This window comes from Balaenoptera borealis (assembly GCF_965194805.1).
Source record: "Balaenoptera borealis genome assembly, chromosome: 13".
In the NCBI taxonomy this organism is placed as follows: Eukaryota; Metazoa; Chordata; class Mammalia; order Artiodactyla; family Balaenopteridae; genus Balaenoptera; species Balaenoptera borealis.
In genome coordinates this window covers 68,111,015-68,127,470 of record NC_138870.1, presented here as the reverse complement: position 1 = coordinate 68,127,470, position 16,456 = coordinate 68,111,015, and the positions used below count along the sequence as shown (strand labels likewise).

General features: G+C 33.3%; 1 protein-coding gene and 1 long non-coding RNA gene across 2 annotated transcripts in view; one reads left to right on the top strand and one right to left on the bottom strand.

The window, feature by feature from the left end:
• PTPRQ (protein tyrosine phosphatase receptor type Q) overlaps positions 1 to 16,456 on the bottom strand; it is a 289,628-nt gene that overhangs the window by 20,765 nt on the left and 252,407 nt on the right. The window contains exons 54-56 of the mRNA XM_082350721.1: positions 12,191 to 12,272; positions 8,959 to 9,049; positions 3,931 to 4,007 (exon numbers count right to left, since the gene is read on the bottom strand). Of these exons, the coding sequence (XP_082206847.1) occupies positions 3,931 to 4,007; positions 8,959 to 9,049; positions 12,191 to 12,272 (250 nt within the window). The remainder of the gene's footprint in view (positions 1 to 3,930; positions 4,008 to 8,958; positions 9,050 to 12,190; positions 12,273 to 16,456) is intronic.
• Positions 1 to 16,456, top strand: part of LOC309609377 — an 85,240-nt gene that overhangs the window by 40,365 nt on the left and 28,419 nt on the right. The window lies entirely within an intron of this gene.

The following is a 16,456-nucleotide window of genomic DNA, read 5'->3' as shown; positions in this document are numbered from 1 at the left end:
CTACCCCCTTTCCCCTTGGGTAACCATAAATTTGCTTTCTATGTCTGAGTCTGTTTCTGTTTTGTATATAAGATCATTTGTATCATATTTTAGATTCCACATATAAGTGATATCATATGGTATTTGTCTTTCTCTTTCTGACTTACTTCACTTAGTATGACAATCTCTAGGTCCATCTGTGTTGCTGCAAATAGCATTATTTCATTCTTTTTTAATGGTTGAGTAATATTCCTATGTATATATACACCATATCTTTATCCGTTCACCTGTCGATGGACATGTAGGTTGCTTCCATGGCTTGGTTATTGTAAATAGTGCTGCTGTGAACACTGGGGTGCAAGTACTTTTTTGAATTAGAGTTTTCTCCAGATATATGCTCAGGAGTGGGATTGCTGGGTCATATGGTAACTCTATTTTTAGTTTTTTAAGGAAGCTCCATACTGTTTTCCATAGTGGCTGCACCAATTTACATTCCCACCAACAATGTAGGTGGGTTCCCTTTTCTCCACACCCAGGATAAACAGGTTAAAAGGAAAATCAAGAATTCATAATGGAAATATTAAACTTGAAATCTCTTTTGGATATTCAAGTGGGAATGTCATGAAGGCAATTGGGTATATGAGTTTGGCATTCAGAAAGAAGTCCAAACTAGAGACATAATTTCAAAGTAGTTAGCCAATAGATCTTACTTAAAATCACAAGAATGGTTGAGATCTTCAAGGAAATGAGTTTGGAAAGAAACAGTAAATTCAAGGATTGGGCTCTAGATAATTTCAGTGTTTGGTGGCCAAGGAGATAAGAGAGAACCAACGAGACTGAGATGAAAGTGTCAAAGCTGTAGATGGAAAATCGAGAGAATGGTGTCCTGGAAGCGTTTTAAGGGTGAGGACAATTAACTGTAATTGATCAATTTATAAAATGTTTCTCCTAGTTATTTGCATTTCCCTTTTTCAGGGATTCAATGTCCTTTGGTACCATAATCTTCTACCAGAGTAGACGAAATCTGATGTTTCTGATACGATTACAGCTCATTTGCATCATAGCCTTTAATCTTCAATCTCCAGCTGTGGTAAAAGCTATCCTCAAATTGAAGTAATTTCAGGCATCTCAGGTTGACAGGAGAGGTAATTTGGGGTGGCGGGTTGGGGTCTTGTCCCATTACATAATGTTCTTATTGTTAGCTTTCTTGAAAACATTCCTAAAGTCACGTGTACAATTAGTGGTTGTTTACAAGGATGCAGTATCTATTTTCCTCCCTACCTCTCTCCCACAGTCCATCCTTAATCAACATTTTCCAGGCTCTCTTTGAGTCCTAGCTTCAGGAGCACAGTTCCCAAGAAGAGCCAAGGGCAGAGAGATAAACATATAGTAATCTAATTACAGACCCAGGCCTGGAGTTTCCTAGTCTTAAAGTACATCCTTCAGACCACCTACTGGTCTTCCCTTTTCCCTTCTCCAGACTTCACTTTTTCTTTTCCATCTAAACACTAGTTATTTTGCTTTCTCTCTACCTTGCTCTATAGTTCTTCTCCCTTTTCCTCTAGCTTCCAAAGAAATAGGAATTCAGAGTCCATTTGTAGATGGCCTTTGTCTTTTGCTCCTGGAACAAGTGTTCATGAACTTTCAGATGGAGGTGCCATGGAACAAAAGTGGGGAGTTGGGGGAAACTGAGGTGTCAAACATTCATTCTGAGAAATCTTCACTATTTCTGAGGTGAAGACTGCCTGAATTTGGGGATGGAGAAGTGAGAGGCCACTATGGTATTATGACTTTGTCTATTTCCATCTGTTCCTGACATCCCAGACAAAGGAGATATCCCCAGAAGTAAAAGCAATACAGCATACTGCCCACTCCAATACTGAAACCTGCCTTAATATAAAGTGCTTTCCATCTGGGCCTGCTTACCATGTAGCTCAGTAATGATTACACATATCATTACATATGGGTCATAGTGACTTTGCTGTAAAATTTATTATATTACAACATCACTTGACCACAGCAGAATATATATATATGTATATATATAAATGTACTCAGATTTAGTTTATTGCTCATCCTGTATTGTGATCTTCTTACGGTTGTCTCCTGACAACTTATAATATTTAGAGGGAACACTGGGGGCTCATGAATATTCCTTTGTTTATGTGTGGTTCAGTTATACCTCCTAAAACTGGTTGCCTTCCTAATCGTTTTCATATCCTATACTGTCATCCCATAACTGGTTGAACATTATAGGATATAAGCTATTCATTTGTATCTACTTATTGGTGAATAAAAATGATACAAATTAATAGATCACTGATACAACAATTTGTTCTTGCTCTGTTCTATGGTATCACAAAATATATGATCATTGATTAAATATCTAAATATATATATGCCTCATTCTACAAATCAAAGTAAAACTTCTACATGCTATAGAGTTTAGGATACAATTAAAATTGGTAAGCACAAGATTTCACCAAAATCTTTAGAAAAGAATTACATTTTCAGGGAAATCAATGATTTGATAAATGAATAAAATATGTCATCACAATAGTAAATTTGGGTTTTCTTCAAAATAGATTTAAAGTTCTAGCACAAAAACAGGATGAAATTCAAAGGATGCCTTATTAACCTCTGCAAACCCCCTGTCACTTCTCCTATTAAGAAATCTTAAATGTTCCCATTGTTCACTTCTTTCACAATAAGATTCAATATATAATTGTAATTTTGGAGTAATTATCAACCAATATAAAATTTAGGATGAATTCTTCTTTTCCCCCTTAACAAAGGCTTGGGGAGAATGGGACATAGGACAGGTTATGTTTGATGTTGGGGAAAGGACAGAGCATCACATAAGCAGAGCCCCAGTGGGACCAAATGAAATGGCAGGCCTGAGTGAGAAGACTATGAATAAGGAAAAAATAAAAATCTAATGGGAGTGTGGGCAGTAGAGGAAACCTTCAAGTATCTGTAGAATCATGATAAGAAGCATAGTTAACTTTGCTACATATTAGAATTGAAGTCAGTGGTGAAAATAGAAGGGAACTTATCTTGTTTTTATAAAACAACTGTGTATTTGAGTAGTTCGTGATAGAATCATCTGCCTTAAGGAGGAAATAGGTGAATCAATGCCAAGAGAGGCTAATATCTAATTATAAGTAATTTTTCAGAAAGATTTCCTGGGTGAATGGTTGGATTAAGTAACCACAAAAGCAGTTCCTACTCTGGGATTTCGTGATTGTGTCAACCCAAGTGGAGGTCTTGGGTGCATCTAAGGTTTCTGTGTACCTATGATAGTGGTGAGCATTGGGAGAACAAAAGAGCCATGGAGAAGGAGAGGGAGAGATCCTTAAAACACTTCGGTTTATTCAACTTTCAATCCAATGCAGCAAGCATTTATTATCTATGATGTGCAACATAGTATACTAGGCATGTCACAGTTCACCCCATGTTGGTTCACTTAAGATATGCTTGTTGAGTAGCTACAATGGAGTGCACGTTCTGTAAGTAGCTGAGGATGAAAAGAACAAGGCATCATAGTCCCCTAGAAGGACTGAAAATCTAGAAGGGAAGAAGAGCATAATAGGTTTTTATATTATATGGACATGACTGTACATAGGACTAATTTTTCTTTGAAAGAGAGGTTGGCCGACCTCATTGTGTACAGAGAATATTCTGACAAACGTAGGAAATAGTGGAAAGACCAGGGGATATGTAGCTAGAAGTTGTACATCTGCCACTTATTAGTGAAATGATCGTTGGGTAAATTGCAATCTCTGGAGCCTCCATTTCCCCATCTATAAAATGGGGGTACATAATGTTGTTGTAAGGAACTGGTACATTAAAGTCATAGAGGTTGTAATGAATTTCTTGTTTTAAATAGTTTGAAGAGTAATACTGCAGTATTTATGTTTTAAAAATATATATATAAAAATAGCAACTTACAGAAACATAGCTGGCATTAATATAATCCGATCCTGGAATACTAGCATCAGCTATCAGTTTCACTCTGTTATTGTTATCTAGAAGAAAATATAAGAAATTAATGCTAATTCACTTTTTAAATTGCTGCTACTTTCTTACTATAGCAGTAATAGAAAGAAGTTCATGATATAACATCAAAAATTATAGACGGCTGTAAAATTTTAAATAGAAATTCCTTCTTATTCCATATTTCCACTACCCAGAGACAATGACTATTAATATGTTCTTGTATTTATTTCCAGGATTTTCTATATATATTCATATAAAATTGACCACAAATGGGGCAATATACACACTATTCTGCAAAAATTTCTTATTTACCTATATCTTTCCGTATTAGCATAAACAACAATATCTAGCTCATTACTTTAAAAAGCCATATAGTATTTCAGTGTTTGAATATAACATACTTATTTAGCTCTTTAAGGTGATTTAAACTCATCTCATTTTGTTATTATAAAATGCTGAATAAATATAACTGAACGTTTTGCACATATGTAGGAGTCTATTTGTAGAATACATTACCAGCAGTAAAATTCCCAAATCATATTGTGCATCTCAAATTTTGAAAGATACTGACAAGTTGTTCTCAAGTTATATCATATCACTCTGAACAAAAGTGCTTGAACAGTTTGAACAACTGTTTCCTCTTACTTTCACTGCCATAGTATTAAACATTTTAATTTATGACCTTTTGATAGATACAAATTGATGTCTCCTAATATTTATATTGATTTTCTTAAATATGAGTGAAATTGAGCTTCTTTGCTTATGTCTTGGCCATTTAAAATACATTTTCTATTAATTACATTTTCATATGATACTATTTTTCTATTTTTAAAAATATACTAAGAATGTTACATGTATTGAATTTTTCTTTTGGTTTGTCATTTGTCTTTGCCTCTATCAATCAATTTATCTGCTAGCTACCTTGCCATACATAAAATTTATATATTTTGTAATCAAATTTCTCATTATTTTTCATTATGGCTTCACTATGGCTTCTTGTGTGATATATACAAAGGTCTTTGTCACACCAATATTCTTATTTTCACAGATTTATTCATAGTTCCTTCTGGAATGTTAATAGGGTTTTCTGCTTTTGTTTTAAATATTTTGAGTTTTGATCCATTGGGCTTTTTTTTTTTTTTTGAAACAGAATGAGGTAAAATCTATCTTTATTGTTTGTTTGTTAACATTTGGAACAACAAATAGTCCATCCTTACCCCCTTGTTCAAAACACCACTTTTATCACACAATAAATAGTTTTCTCTATGTGTTTAGGTCTATTTCTGGACCATTTATACTCTTCCCTTAATTTATCTGCCTATTCCTTCTTTAATACCAAACTCTTAATTATTATTCTTTAGACTGTTCTAAGGTATGGCAAAATTAGATAACCTTTACCCAGTACTTTTCTTCAAAGAAAAGTATCAAACATTATTTTTTCCTGAGAATTTTTACCAAGTTGGTATTATAATTGAAATGTCCAGTGCTAATTTTAACTAGACAAGGGAATGATATAAAGTATCTATTACTACTTAATTATTTTGAAGGTTTTTTGTTTGTTTGTTTTGTTTTGTTTTTAATCTTAATGGGAAGGCACTCAGTAGTGGAGTAAAAATAGGTAAATGTGGGTTTGTGTTTGAATTACAGATGATCTATCTACCATTTATGGCACTGGGTGAATTGCTTAACTTTTCCATTCCTTTGTTACCTCAGCTATAATATATAGTTATAATATTTATTTTGTAGAATCCTCTGAGGAAAACTTATACAAAAGCTTATAGAACTTATAAAGCCGTATAGAACACAAAACACGTTCTTATGTTCTTAAAATTAAGCACGTTGTATGTTAAATGACTTTGCTGTACCATTAGTAATCATAATGACCTGACCAATGTGTTTGAATCTAAAGAAAGGGGATTGTTCAAGCAAATTTATGTGAATGATTTATATCCCAAAGATTTTGAATTTGGTATGATCTGCCTATTTTAATGACATTGTGGCCAGTCATGTAACTAAGCAAGGGAAGCCATCAGGTTTCTATTCACTCAATATGCCTGCTTATAACTGAGTCAACAGCAAGCTAAACTTTTCTTCATGGTGTTGGAACACTTCTGAAGGTCATAGTGTCCTGTCAGAGAGAGACTTGGAAATCTCTTCTGCATGCATTTGCTGCTAATTCTAGTATCTTAAAGCCCTGTAAGCTAATATCTTCTAAAATGCACTGTGATATTTGAAATCCTACTTACTACATTACTCAGGGGAAACAATGAATCTCACTTAGCTGGCTCAAGCTAAAATTCAGACTCTATTAAATGAATTCATTCTCTATGGGAGAAAAAAAACATTTCAGCTTTATGGCTTCTCTGCAAGCACAATGGGAGAATGTATTTAGTTTAAACATTTCATTTTCTTGTTCCATGTATATGTGGGTGGGGGTCTGTTTGTCCATATAGGCAGAAGTGAGTTTACAGCTTGTCTTCCAACTGAAGTTAGGGAAGTAGGTTTATCATCTCCAGACCATAGACTCTAAGGGCCTGTTACTAAATTTTATTCACCCAGAAAGTCAGAGGCTTTTAAAAATAAGCAATCTATTGCTTACTAACAATCATAAGAACTAATATTTATTTGAGAGCTTCCTGTGTTCTGGTACTGGGCAAAGTGATTTACATGGTTATTTCATCTACTCCTGAAAGTTATGAGGTCGACACCACTAAATAATATGTCCAGTCACTAAAGTAGTTAGTAGGTAAACAGAACTGCAGCCCAGGAAGTTTGATTAGAGCCCACATGTTCTTAGTCATTTTACTATATAGCAGGCAGTATGTATTAGTTGAACTAATAAATTATTCTAATAATATTCTTGAAAAATATAACATTCTTCCTAACAAAATTATTTCTTATAGGACCTCCGACTCTTTAAGAGGACACTTAAGAAAAAGCTTTCCCCTAAAAATCCATTAAAGGATATTGGATGTGGATGTAGTATATTATTAGAAAAATTACCATAAGTTTTCTGTACTGAAATCAAGAACAAAGCAGAATACAATTGGACATTATCCATTTGACTCTAGAAAAGGTGAAAAAAATGCATGCAAAGCTTTTAATATTCCAAAACGTCCTTGATTTACAAAATAATTCCATCACTAGTTATTTTTTGTCTTAGCTTTAGATATCCGGATAATCTTACCCCTCAGTTCTCCTTGTTGTTTTAAGGATGTCTGTTTAGTTATATTGACCACTCATATTCACTTCTTATGCTGTAAGAGCTAGCAAGCTAGCATTATGTGACTTTTCCTATGGCCATTATGTGAACCCAGAAAATAATGCACTGAGATCTTAATAAAGAAGACTGAAATGACACATTTTAAAAAATGTCTAACATATCAAATTTTTATATATTTTTTAAGTCAGATACTCTTTAGTCTTTGGAAATAAGTTAGATATATTTGATTTACTTATATATAGTGATACACATTACTTCAGCCAAATATACAATTGTAAATAAATACTAAATATTCCACAGTAACTGTCCTTCAATCAGACCATAGTATTTGTTTTCACAGAATATCACTAAGTAAGCATGAAGCAGAGAGTCTGAAGGAAATTTAGGTATAGATGAATATAAAAACATGAGAATTTCCATATCTCTTAAACTTATGAGGCATCCAACTCAAGTTAACTCTCTGAAAGGGAAAACAAAAGGACTTATTAAGAAAGGTCATGCCACAGGAATCGAGAGATGTAATACTGACATTCCTTATTTCCTACAATAATGTCTTATTTGTCAACTTACTCTTAAAGTCATTTACCTTTGATTTGTTTTGTTCCGGGAAGGATTTTAGGTGATTAAAGCTATTTGTATTTTCATCCTTTTCTAATTCTTGGGAATTAACAGATTCCGTTAGATTACTACCTGCTATATCATGTTTCCCTAAATTTGTTTACTTCATGCCTCTAGTTCTAGAATAACAGAATATGGTCCATTTCTTCCTATCCATATCCTTATGATTTTACATTCTGTGATTACACCCTTCTTTAAGGCTGTGTCTTTCTAGACAGAAGAGTTCAATTTATATATATATGGAATTTTCCCCAATATAGTTTTGAAAAGGCATAGAACATAGAAAAATATATATACCCTAACTCTAAAATTAGGAATATTTTAAAACTCTAGATTTTGAAACAATACTGACAATATTTCAGAGCTTAACAAATACCACTTTTTAATTTCATACATAAAAATGTATTGAATCAGAATATAGTTAGTTAGGAACATCTGTTGAAAAAAATATGATATCAAATATATAGCTATTATTAGCAGAGGAATGTTATGGTTTTTTTTCACATCACTGCTAAGTCTTAAAGCAATAATATGGGGTTTTTTTTTTTCACATCAGTAGACACATTCTTTTTAATGACGTATAAGGAATAATAACAATGTACCATGTAAGATGGTTTCTTTTCTTATTAACTGAAAAATGAAGCCATGTTCACTGTGATAAGGCACAAGCCCGCCTCCTTTGTAAAACCAATCCTGGTAAGCATACCTTTACTCTGATCTTCAATGAATATTTTGCAATGCATTTTTTATATTCCTTAACAAAGCACTGCCATGCTTTTAAGAAAACTAATGCACAAAGTTATGTGTGAGCTTTCTCTTTTCATTTGAGAACTAGGTCTGTAGGAAGATATTAGAGAGGTTCGTTACTTGGGTTAAATTACAAAGCTAAGAAACTACTAGGTCTACAGTTTCTTACACCTGCATGAGTAAACCTTGTGTGAATAAGCTGAAAACCATGTACATTAACTTTAATAAATATTAACAAAGCAAAAGAGATACAATTCAACAGCTGCTAATAAAATGCATTATTATAATTCAATTAATATGTAATATATATTTAAGAAAAAATGCTAAAATGCATTTTGCTCTCATTTGAAAACGTTTCATTATCTAAAACCAGAAATAGTATGTACACATACATGGTTTTATGTTTGGAAAGCGGTTTTTTGCTCTGTTCCAAGGCAGATCAGCATCAGTGGAAGAAAGATCCTGAAGAAATTTTGGTAATTCCTGTGGATGGAAGTCATTGCAAAGTTTAGGTTTATTTCAGAGGTAAACAAGAAGTTCCACTTAGTAAAAGACTATTCTTTATTTTAAATCCTTTCACTTTTAAAATGAAAACACTCCTCGTAACTGCAGAAGCAAGGTCAAATTAACAGTAATGAACTGACATGAACTTCCACTGAAAATTCCTGAATAGAATTGATTAGTTGAGCTACTGCTTTCTCTGGCATAATTTCTTTGCCCTTTGGGGAGCTCTGAGGTGCAGCAACCATGTTAGTAACTCCTTTTCATACTTGACTAATGGTTTCATCAAATACACACTGTGTATTATTTAATATTTTAATGTCTACTTAGTAGGGTAAGGGAGTCGGTGATTTATTTTTTGTTTTTTCTCCTTGGGCAGTGTGATTTCACGCCTATTAATTGGTACAACATTGGTCAGTTTGTGAGAAAATGCCAAAGGTCAATTCCTGTTCTTAGTGGGCATTGTTAAATCGATAGCAGAATGCAAAGGTGTGATAAAGAATTATCAGAGGAAGGGTCAAGATCTGTTATTGACATTTTGGTGAAAAATCACGATATTATCCATTCATCATAAAAAAAGCTGGTGCAAGAAAATGTGTTCATTATTTGGTTGAGCTGATGATTTACATTTATGAAATTTATAGTTTTCCATATTAGAAATGCCTCAATTTACCAAATTCCTTAAAAAGTGTTAAAACCGTGGGGTTTTGCAATGTTTTCCCACTTTATTGTAAATGATTTCTTTTAATTAGATAATTTTCCCTTCTCCCTTATTTTTCCTCAAAGAGAATTCTGGACAGTATTTTACACGTGTGTGTATGTGTTAGAGAAGAGGGACGGTGTTAAGCACCTGAATTCTGGTGTTTTGGCACTAAAGGCTTAGAAAAAAAAATGTTTTAACCAAGTGAGGAATCCTAGAACAGCTTCCTTGTGTCAGGTTTTGGGAGTATATGTCAGCATATTTATAAGAGACAAAGAAACAGAGGGGAAAAAGAAGATGAATTGGAATCACCTGAAAAGTGGTACCTATTTTTCTGTAGTTACAGAAGTTTCCATGTATAGATTTAAATGATTATGGCCTTGATAATTAATACCCAATTACTAGGTTGATTGTTTGGATAGTAATGTTACACTCAGTGGTCTTATTCTTATCAGAGCACACAGGGCCTCAACCAACCTCTCCTATTTAGCTCTTTCTCCTACTGTTCCCACTTTTTAGTGGGATCACAGATGAGTGGAACTGTTTTGCATCCTTATGTTTTTGCATTCATTCTCTCTCTCTAGAATACCTTTCCCCCTTTATCTACTTATTGGACTTCTGCACCATCCTAAAGTTCATCTGGCAGGTCACCTTTTTGTAAAGTCTTTTCTGACAGCTATCCAAACAGAGTTGATCCCCACTTCTTTCTGCATACCTCTATCATGATATGGTGTCATTTGGGTTTTTTTTACTACATGTCTGCAGTTCTTATTCATCATTTGAACTCCTTTATGAAATCATCACTATGATGGCAAATAGTTGTGTCAGCCACTATTCTTAGTATTACACTCAATCAGTTTAGTATTCACAATTCAACAAGATAGATACAGCATTTTACAAATGAGGACATTGAACAACAGGGAGTTTAAGTGATTTACCCAAGGTCACTTAGCTGTTTAAGTGTTGAATTCATATATATCAATACCTGTCACATAGTGGAGCTTATTAATATTTAAGGTATAAGCGAATATGACCTGAGTTACAAGTTTTATCAAACATATGCATCAAATATGCATTTGTTTATTAAAACAGTTTAAAAAATTAATACAGCACTAGAACTAAAAGCAATTAAAAAAACCGTATTCCTTACATGTGAATATACATTTACCTAATATATACACACAACCTATATATTTATGTAAAATCACCCAAGTACTTAAAACCATGATCTTCAAAAAATTTAAACTACAAACTTTCTCATTATAATATATGAGAAAATGTTATTGCTAATAAAACTTTTCATCTACTCAGTCATGTATAATGTTAACTATATTCGCTCCTATTCTAGTGAAACTACCCTTTTGTTCCTGAAAAATTGACAGTTCTTGCTGCATAAATGCTAAGAAGAGTTTTATGGTGCCACTGATTTTGTTAAATCCAGACCAATATTACTTAAGAAGCATAACCAAAAGCTGTAGGAAATACCATTAATCTTCTCACATTTTTGTGATTATTCCCTGAGAGACTGAAATATTACAATCGTGAATTATTCAAGCCAATTGTTTTTGTTCACACACTAAAAAGTTCATGAAAAAATAGAAATAAAGTTTTTGGTAACATTTAGAAATCTGTTTAATTTTTATAATACAAAATAATAATCTAAGTTAGGAAAGAGCCTCACAAGTTTTAAAATAGCTTGTAGACTAACACATGCCTTATGTTTTAATTTAATTTCAACTTTATAGATATATAAGATGCTAAAAGCAATAAAATTAATCTTAACTTTCAAATAGTGTTAAAGTGACAAGTTCTTAACTTCAGATATTCTCCATAACGTGATACAGCATTTATTTCATGATCACTTAAGTAATACCTGTGTTTTATAGGCTTCTTTTTATCTGTTTTTTATTTTTGGAAAGTTCTAAAAATAACATTTTTAAAATAATTTCTGGAAACATCAAGTTCTGTTCTCAGGTTCATCTGTACTACTAACATAAACTAAGCAGGCAAATATGAAATGGAATTATTTAGTTTCTAAATCTAAAATAGTTATTTAAATATAAAGCCACATTTACGGTACCACCCAAACCTCGTACACACACAAAACCTGATGCATACAGCATTCTAGAGTTGCATGTACATCTGGGTGAGAGAGCAAAGAAGAAACAGGGCCAGGCTGCCCTTGCTGGGGAGGTCTCTGATGAGGAGCACCTTTTCCTGACACAGTAGGTGAATAATTCTGTTCAGGTTGCACCGGAGGCTGCCCCGTGTAACGTTACTATCCAAACAATCAACCTGGTAATTGGGTATTGATTATCAAGGCCAGAGTCCTTCATGGCCTTGCAAGCTTAAACTGGACATGAAATGTGACACATGAAACGACTGGAGGTCTGGCAATGTTGTGACAACTGCTAGTAACATACCGAAAATTCTTCTTGAAACTTTAGGTTGTTGTTTGTGCAAAGCTCTTCAACATGTTGCAGAAAGGATTTCTTGCTTATCGGCCTCCAAGCAAAGAAAGGTATAAAATGGAGTCATGTTAGGTTGAGTTCTTTTCCTTTAGCCTGGGCACTCTCTTTACAGTTGACAAGTTAGAGGACAAGGGACATTTCAAAAGCACACAGCCCTTTAAAGTCACTCTGTCATACTTACAAAATTAGCTTCCCCCTTTAAGTTCACTTTCTTTGTATTTCATGGTATAAAAATCCTTCAAATTTTAAGTGACTTTAAATGAATGATTTAACATTTTAATGAAGAAAGTTTTTCAAGCAAATGTAAGGGCATAAAGTCATCATTGAATCCTAAAGCACATAAAACCTCTTTGTCATACAGAAAACATTTTATACGTTACAAGGTTTTAGAAGATATAAAATATTGCAGTGACCTCATTCTCGTAACGACATGGTTTTTAAACCCTAAGGAGTTTAAATATCCCTGTATTACTTCCCAAGCTAAAATACAGACATGCAGGCTTCACCCCAGAGAGAGAGAAAGCATTTCTCCAGTTACCATGCAATTAGTCATGCTTTTATGATTTATATCCAGCTTGGAGGTTTTTCTAACAAACATACAGAAAAGGAACCACACATTAAGATTCACTGAATCAGGGAATCCAGAGTTGATACTCAAAAAGAAGAAAAGATATTTAACAAACTTACTTGATGGATTTTCTATAACTAAGTAACCTGCAACAGAGATTGTGTTAAATACATTATGAGTTGAGGGTACAGCTCTTTCTGAAAGAGTTCTAGATTAAAATCAGAAAAACAGGGTAAATCAGCAATGTATAACATGCTATGCCTTTAACTGATATTTGATCATTATTTTAAATTCTGTATCATTTTGAAATTATATTATTTGGACCGAAATATGGCCAGATAATAATTTGGCTTCTTTCTCAAGCTAAGAAGGTACTCTTTTATATTGTTAGGCATTTGGGGCATTACATCAAAAACAGGTCACTTTTTAATATATTGCATAGTATTTATTGGTCTAAAAAAGTTAATGTGAATTAAATTTTTTTCTTTGTTCATAAAGAGTGCTAAATCAGGGAGTGTGAATCTTTGAAAAATGACATCAAATTGCCTAAGTCTTGTTTCATGAGTGAGTTTTCATGAATATATAACCCTAAAAAATGACAATCATTTCAATTACTTTGGATATACATATCTTTTGTGGCAGTTCATTGGTCAAGTTATTTATACTCTGAAAAAAATTGAAATAATTTTTAACAGCTAAATAGACTATGCAACACACAAATTCAGAGATGGGTACATCTTTAATAACATTTGTCATGCACAACAAATTAGCACTGCAAAAAACACAAAAGGCACAAAGTATGATGAAATAAAATGAAGAACATGTACCTTTATCAAAGTTTTTAATTTTAAATATTATTAGGGATGATTTCACTGTATTTCTTAAGTGACAGATATTTACAAGAGGATATGGTTTTTGAAGTAAAGGACAAACGAAAAACATTAGATTGAAAAATGTGGCTTAAATACTTTGAAAATGGTCAGAGGTGTGTGTTCAATGAAGAAAACCTGAGTCAAAAGGGTGTATTTTATTACAACACAGGAATTGGTGAAAAATATGGAGGTGCTGGAGCAAGTATTATCAAGAAGAGTGGTAGAATTCTTGGTTAATGCTATAGGTGTCCCCAAGCAGAAGGAAGAATCTCTCAGCAACTCAGGGTATAACCTAGTAGAGCAACATAGCATAGCATAGAATCACAGGTTAGAGCAAAGTCTTGGTGGATGAGCTTGTGGGCTTCTCACAATACCCTAGAGTGATTCTAAGGAGGCACCAGAGAAATTCTGACTCTAACTAGGTGGATATGGAGATGCCTGAATGGGATATTGAATCAGAAGAATCCTTCATTTGGGGACAGGAAAACAGAGTGTATGAATTGGAGGGCCTGGAAAGACTTCTGACACATGCAGTGGGGACGGAGGCAACAAGGAATCCCCATTGAAAATAATTACACCTCAGCAAAGACCAGCAAGAGAAAAAGACTACCATGAGCCAGACCCACACTACCCAAGCCCCTGAAGATGCCTGATGACCCAATGTTCCTACGCCATGATATTCCTCAGAAACAGGAAAGGAACGAAGGTCAGGTTGGGCAAGTATTAATGAGTTGAGCTTAAGATAGAAATGAATGAGATACTTGAATTAGCATGATCATTTCCCCTGCTACCACGCAGAAATGGAAATGCTTGAGTTGTGTGGAGATCACTTTTATAATAGCAGGGAACATTATTGAGTTTGTGATTGGTGAAATTCAAACACTACATCTGCTTTAATGACAGCCATCCTATAGTGGGGAGATTCTCTTTTCCCAGAGGATCCAGGATTATTTGAGGTAGTACTGGCAAAAATATTTTTACTGTGCTATCTAGAACCTGAAATAGAGCTAGTTTGTAGAGCAAGAGATAGCTAAAGCACCAGATTATTATTCATATCCTTGTTCTATTTTCATTAATGATCTATTCTCTCATTTAGAAATTATGATTAATACCTTTTAGTCAATTTCATTTCAGTGAAGAACTCCACAGAAGGTTGCTTTTATTTTACTATTATTATTTTATTTTGCATTTGAAAGATCTCTCTAGAGATACTGATTTTAAACCGTAACTGGCTAGCTATTGGATTTGGGTGGATATTTGTGAATTATTTTCTTAAAAAATAACAATGCCCTTTTAAAAATGGCTTCAAATACCTGATCCAACAATTACCAGCTATACTGTCTTGAGCAAGTTACTTAATCTTTCTTAGTTCCTAATTTAGAAAATAGGGCAAATATATGTAAATCAAGCTCATATATGTAAAATGCTAGGAAACGTCCACCCCTGGCTTTGGAAGCAGTACGTAACTGTTAGTTACTATCATTAGTATTAAAATTGCTATTTCTAGTTTTATTGTAAAACTCAAGCTCCTCCTACTGATCTGTTCTACAGTTGATACTGATATAATGATGTTTTTTGTTTCCAAAAGAATAAATTTTACTCAAAACTGGGAAGACTAGATTGCACTAAATTAAGCAGCAAGATTTCCTATGGTATTCTTCCTAATCAGAGTCCCAGAAAAAACAGTGATCACAAATATTTCAAAGCCATGTTTGGTTTTCTACTTCTCGGTTCAAATTCTAAATAAATTCCTAATAATATAAAGGCTGTAATAATTGTTTTCATATTATCATGTGAAAGCATTTCTAATCATGCCTGCATTTTTTACATTATTCCTTATAACTACCCTTCACATTACCCTGTTTGTACTCCAGATATTTTCTTACTATCAGTTTCTTCTACCGTTCCAGGTGTTTCCCCACAACCAGATTTTCCTGATTGCTTAATGGCTGATTCAAATGTTAACTCCCCCATGGACCTTACCCTGTTCTGTTACAGAGAAAATAATTTCTTCCTCCTATGAAACTAAATTTCTATGGACAAATCATCTTCCACCTTCTGTTACGGCTATATAAAAGTACATGTATTAAGGGCACATGTATTGAGATTCATGTATGCTTGAAGGCAGGGACAGGATTAACACTTGGCTTACTACAAGTCCCTCATAAACTTAGTAGACAGTGAATAAGTCATTGTTAAATATACAATTGTGGATGAATTCAGACTAAGATACATAGTAAGCTAAATACAACTGCTCTGATTATTATGAGAGAATACCTGAATTAAATGAATTTTCCACAAAAATATTAAGCGATTGAGAATTCTCAGGAGATCCTACTCAAAGGATTAAATAAGTATGATCAATAGATGCATCAATAAACAGTATACAAGTCTAAACAAAGCCATATCAGATCCTCTCACATTAGAAGTTAACAGGTGCTAGATACTTAGGAAATTACATAAACAATAGAATCACTCTTGTCTAGACAAGTAATTAAAAAAACAGGTTTTAAAAAATAAGATCTGTTTGGCTTTATGTATTTATTTTTCAGTATCACTCTCTTTATCTAAACCCAATCACTTTACATAAGCTGTTCTTCACACTTGTATTTACATAATGTGAGAAACAAGGCTTCTAACAGTCTGTTTTTATGTAATTTTCTAGTCTATGCTTATGTCACAATTATGTGTGAACTGAAATCAAAATACCTATCTGGATAGCTTAAATTGAGAAGACATTTTGGCATAAATTATCTGTTTCAAATAAAAGTTAGTTTT